Source organism: Vitis vinifera, chromosome 19 (genome assembly GCF_030704535.1).
Source record: "Vitis vinifera cultivar Pinot Noir 40024 chromosome 19, ASM3070453v1".
In the NCBI taxonomy this organism is placed as follows: Eukaryota; Viridiplantae; Streptophyta; class Magnoliopsida; order Vitales; family Vitaceae; genus Vitis; species Vitis vinifera.
The window spans coordinates 10,907,617-10,913,081 of record NC_081823.1 but is presented as its reverse complement, the minus strand read 5'-3'; the positions used below and the strand labels follow the sequence as shown (position 1 = coordinate 10,913,081).

The 5,465-nt window shown below is 29.7% G+C and overlaps 1 protein-coding gene across 1 annotated transcript; it reads right to left on the bottom strand.

Annotated features, from left to right (window-relative positions):
• Positions 1–3,510: 3,510 nt before the first annotated feature.
• On the bottom strand, positions 3,511–4,701 carry LOC109121772 (L10-interacting MYB domain-containing protein-like). The gene is made up of 2 exons (XM_019217036.2): positions 4,209–4,701; positions 3,511–4,125 (listed from the first exon to the last, which is right to left on the bottom strand). The coding sequence occupies exons 1-2, from the start codon at positions 4,533–4,535 to the stop codon at positions 3,511–3,513; spliced, it is 942 nt and encodes a 313-aa protein (XP_019072581.2). The 5' UTR covers positions 4,536–4,701.
• Between the last annotated feature and the right edge of the window lie 764 nt (positions 4,702–5,465).

The window sequence follows — 5,465 nt, the reverse complement described above, 5'->3', positions numbered from 1 at the left end:
TTAATTTATCAAATATATTATTATAATTAATATTTAAAATCATCAAGTATATTATTTGTGGGATAATGTTTTCATTTTTGTCCATTATATATATTTTTTTATTTAATTTGTTATATTAACTATTTATTATATATATTATCATTTTAAGAATATGTCAAAAAAATAATTAAAATAAATAAATATGGAGAAATTAGAGAGTAAAAAAAAATTAATATGAGAAAATACATGAGCATATAAAAAAGAATATAAAGGTGTAGACCCCAAAATTTGCCCAAATTTTATTTTTAAATTAATTTTGAGCTCAATTTTATCAATAAATTTCAAACTTGATTACATTTGATATTTTTGGCTCACTCACCTTTTAATTATTAGTTTTTATTACTTTCTCTCATCTCTTCTCCACCTACCCTCACCTAACCCCCCATATACCCCCCTCGTGCAAACACCTCTCCTCAACTATTCTATTTTCTTCCTTTCTTTTCTTCTTCCCTTTTTTTGGGGAATGATCGACCCCCATTTTTCTTTGGCTTCCTCATTTTTCTTTTTTCTTTTTCCCAGACACTCCACCACACCCCCCTTTTAGCAGCACGGCCACAGCACCCCCCACACGCTACCCATTTTTTTTTCACCATTTTTTTTTTTTTTTGCTTATTCCCTTTATTTTCTTCCTACCCACACACTACCACTCACAAGACCACCTTCACAGGCCCTTTTTTTTTTTTTTCTTTTATTTGCTTCCTCTCTTCCAACACACCAACATCTACAACCACTTCCCATCTTCGGCGGTCTCCGTTGCCACTGTCGGTGGTGTGACGCCGGTGCCATTTCTGACGCCCCTCGATACACAATTTTCTCCTATTTTCTTATTATCTTCATTATTATTATTATTATTATTATTATTATTATTATTATTCATTTTTTTATTTAATTTTAATAGTAATTGTTGTTTGTGAGATTTGACTTATTGAATTAATATGAAATTTGAGCTAATTTATTGTTGGTGAATTAATTTGGAATTTGTGAATTTGAATTAGATTAGTTGATAATTTTTATATGGTTGTACTCATTTGAATTATTTAATTTAGATATGATATAATATTGTGATATATTTTGGATGTGAGTTTGCATATTAAATTGGGTTGATTTTGGTTATGAATTTCAGTTTATATATTAAATTAGGTTTGGATTATGGGATATTAAATTTAGGCCTAATGGGCTTTATTTTAATTTATCGTGTTTTGGGTTTGATTAATTGAGCTTAAATTTTGGCTATTAATTTGAAAATTTTAGATTAGGGCCCATGACATGTGAGATATTTTTGTTGGGTTAGATTTGCTAATTTGGGCCCATTTTTAATTGGTGAAATTTATCGGACTAATTTGAAGTTTGATTTAGGTTTGAATATTTGTTTTGGACTTTGTACAGTTTTGGATATTTAGGGCTTGTTTGGTTGCTGTTTTTGAAAACTGTTCTGGAGAACAGTTTTTGAGAACAGTTTTTAAGAACAGTTTTTGGTGTTTTTAGAAAAAAAATTGTGTTTGGGAATTGAATTTTAAAAAACAGTTTTTGTTCTCAAAAACAAAAAAAAACATGTTTGGCTTAGTTAATAAAAAAACATGTTTGAAAGATGTTTTTTTTTCTTTTCCAATTAATAAAATATTTTCTTCAAGTAACTTTATATTATAAATTTATAAATATTTTTAAATACACATTTCATTTAAATTTAAAAAATTATTTAATTTTAAATTTTTTATATAAGTTGATAAATTATTAAAAATAAAATAAAATATGATGTATGTATTTCACATGGGTCTTTTGTCTATCCTACTTTTACAATTATAAATTAAATTTATAAGCAATATTTAATCATTAGAAATTAAAACAAACATCACATAACACTAATGAGAACTAGTTAAGTTAACAAATATATATAAATTCTAACAAAACACTAAAGTGTTGACAAATATTTAAAATTAAAAATAAGATAAGTCATGGATTGACATTAATATAATTTGCCCACATCACTTCAGCAATTTGATCTCTACAAGCTGCCATAGCTGCTGCACTCTCATATGATAAATCAATTGAATGGTTTCTGCTACTTGTGCTCTCTTCTTCACCTTCGATTGAAAGGTCTTCTACCTCATATTCTCTAAACAATTGATCATTCCGAGTTGATAGACGAATCCAATTATGAAGGGTACAACATGCAACAACAATTGATGGTTGCCTACTTGGCTTATAACAAGGCATCATCCTTAATATTGGAAATCGGGTCTTTAAAACACCAAAACATCTTTCAATAATATTCCGAAGAGATGAATGTCTATAATTAAAAGTTCTTTATACCTGATAGGTTGATTACGTCTACCCCGATATTCTTGTAAATGATATCGCTCACCTCGATATGGTGGCAAAAATCCAGATATACAAGGATAACCAGAATCAACTACATAATATTTTCCTTCACTTGGCCAAGGAAAATTGACTTCTGGTCTAGTCAATGCATCTAAAAAAAAACGTGCATCGTTTGCTGTTCCTTCCCAACTAGCATAAACAAATGTAAACATCATGTCAAAATTACATGCACACATAACATTTTGTGTTATAACTGTTTTTCTACCTCTAAAACTGGTTTGTCTATCAGTTGGGACCCATGCACTAATATGAGTGCCATCAATTGCACCAATACAGTCCTACAACAACAAACATTTATTATTATTAAGGAAATAAATTAAATAATCGTCATGAAATTCACATTTATAAATATTTTTTTATAAACTCTTACCTTAAACCATGGAAAATATTTAGGATTACTAGCAACATATGAAGACACCTCATTGGTCATATTGTTAGGACATATGAGAATTTTGCCAAGTCGACATAATGCACGTCTAACTTCTTTAAAGTGTCGAGCGACAGTCTCTGTGGAGTGTTGAAAACGGTCTGCTACAACCCTCATTCTCACATTATGTCCTACGATTAGTAAGAACATAGCCACTACCTCTTCAACTGTGACAAATCGTGTATCCTGTAAGTTTTCATGTCTGTTAAGATGATCACAAAGGTTCATAAATGTTTCTTTATCCATCCGAAATAGTTCATAGCATGTCTGAGGATGACCTTCTATCATATCTCTTACAAATTGTGCACCACTTAACATTGATGTCCTTTGAGGTGTCTTGCATAAAAATATTTCCTCATACTCATTCATAATGTGAGCAATAAAAATTTCATCTAAATCATCACCCTCTTCAGAAGATGAAGTTGACTCATATAGTGAACCACTGCTTGTGCTATTATCATCCATTGGTTACTACATAAAACAAATGAACTCACAATATAAAATAGCACGAAATGAATATTAAAGTAGTTATAATATAAGTTTCATAACCATAAATAACATCCATACAATGACAAACTAAAGAGCATGGTAAAAGATTCTAACCAAAAGATAAATAGTACATATTACAATGTCATCATAATAGTTATGCATCCAAACATTCACATTTAAAGTCCATCAAGCCATGCCATTTTCCTCTCATCAGGCATATTCATAAATATCTCTCTCCACTCCGGCATTGTGAATTTCTCAACAGCTTTTAAATACTTGTCATTATCTAACAATTCAATGGTTTGTAAGGCTGCCATGCACCTTGTTATGCTAAAATCAGTGGTACCTCCACTAGTAGCTTCACTACTAGTTCCACTCTTATATCTGTCCACTCTAGCCAATAATGCCTCAGTTCTAGCTTGAGATGTTTCTGTTCTAGCCTTTGATGCCTCAACCCAAGCTTTCAAAGCATCTCCCATTTGACTTAATCTGGATTCTTTCTTACCTCTACGCTCTAATAGAGAATCAGTTACATGTTTTCCAGAACGGGTGGTCACTCCTCCTGCCATTTCTGGTTGTGGAGGATCATCAGGGATCTCAGTATCTACATCCACATGCACTCCACCATGTTCCAAATTGTCATCCATCTCATTTTCATCATCAGTGTTTGGTGGATCTTGGGTGGAAGAGTAGTGGAGGGCACCGGTTGCTGTTGATGGATTAAATATCAATCCCAACAAGTTGTAGTTTGGGCATCCCTTTGAGCGGAATCTTTTTGCATTTGGGTGTGCCTAATAGAAGGAAAAAAAAATTCACTCTTAGTGTTTACCAAATATTTAAATTAAAAAGTAATTAGTTTAAAAGTTATTTTTACCCGAATGTAATTTTGCCAGGTTTCCTCTAGAGCATGCACTGTGTTAGTTTTAGCATCCCAACCAAATCCAGTATGCTTTAAAAGATCAGAGAACTCACGGTGCATTGCACGTAGTCTATTAAACTTTTGTTTAAGCTGCTTCAAGTTGAAATTTCTTTTCCCTTGACTATTGACCTCAAGTAAGATCCTTCTCCATGTGTTGGTACTAAATGTACCACTATCCATGTTACCTTTATTAACTTCATTTACCATGATGTCAATAAAGATTTTCTCTATATTACCTCTCCATGTTCCTGCATCCTCAACATCTATTATCTCAGTTGTCATCTGTACAATCCCATCACAAATAAGAACTCTATGAGGAGACAACTTTTAAAACCACCAATAGAACTTAAGGCTATGTTTAAATGAGAATTAAGATTGTTGACGTATAGTGTAGTGTATAAAAATATGAAAGAAAAATAAATAAAAATAAAAATAGATTTGATATTAATTAGATTTTAAAGACTTTTTTTTTTAGTTTTTATAAAATTTGAAACAAAAAATGGGGGAAAAAATGAAAGAAAAGTAAGTTTGATTAATTTTATATTTGATTAATTTTAAAATTAAAATATTTTTTTATATTTTTTTAAAATAAATCAAACATGATAAAATCATTTTTATTATTTTTTTTATTGATTTAATATTTAATTTTATTAAAAAAAATATAGTATATTCTATTAAGATGAGATAAAAAATTTTAAAAAGAATTAATTTAATATTTATAACTAATCTAAATAAAATAAATAAGACATCAAAATAAATGTAAGTAAGGAGATGGTCACATCTCTTTCCACTTATTCTCCACCACCCCAAGAAAATAGATGAGTAACATCCAAGAGCTAATCAGTGCAGAGTCCGAGTTCAAGACTGACCTAGCCCTCAAAATATGCTGATGGATATTCCCCTTTGACCGTTTGATTTCAATAATTTTGATTTCAATAATGTTAAAAAATTAATTTTTTAATGTTTGATTTATTACAAAAATATACAATTAAAATTAATTAAAATTTATATATTTTAAATTATATAATCATATGAAAAAATTAAAATAAGTTTGAAGTAGTATATAGAAAATAATTTAATAATTTTGATTTTATTTTTTACTTTATTATAATTTTTTTAATTATTTTTGCTTTCATGAAATCAGAAGGTGGGAAGAAGGGAAGAAGTAGCTTTGCGTGGGCGCCATAGCATTTCTAAATCAGACAAGTATAC

Bases quoted from the DNA above. Each gene is read 5' to 3' on its own strand.
- LOC109121772 (XM_019217036.2), bottom strand. From the start codon at position 4,535: ATGACAACTGAGATAATAGATGTTGAGGATGCAGGAACATGGAGAGGT. The intron at 4,126-4,208 runs GTAAAAATAACT...TCCTTCTATTAG, and splicing joins CCTGGCAAAATTACATTCGG to GCACACCCAAATGCAAAAAG.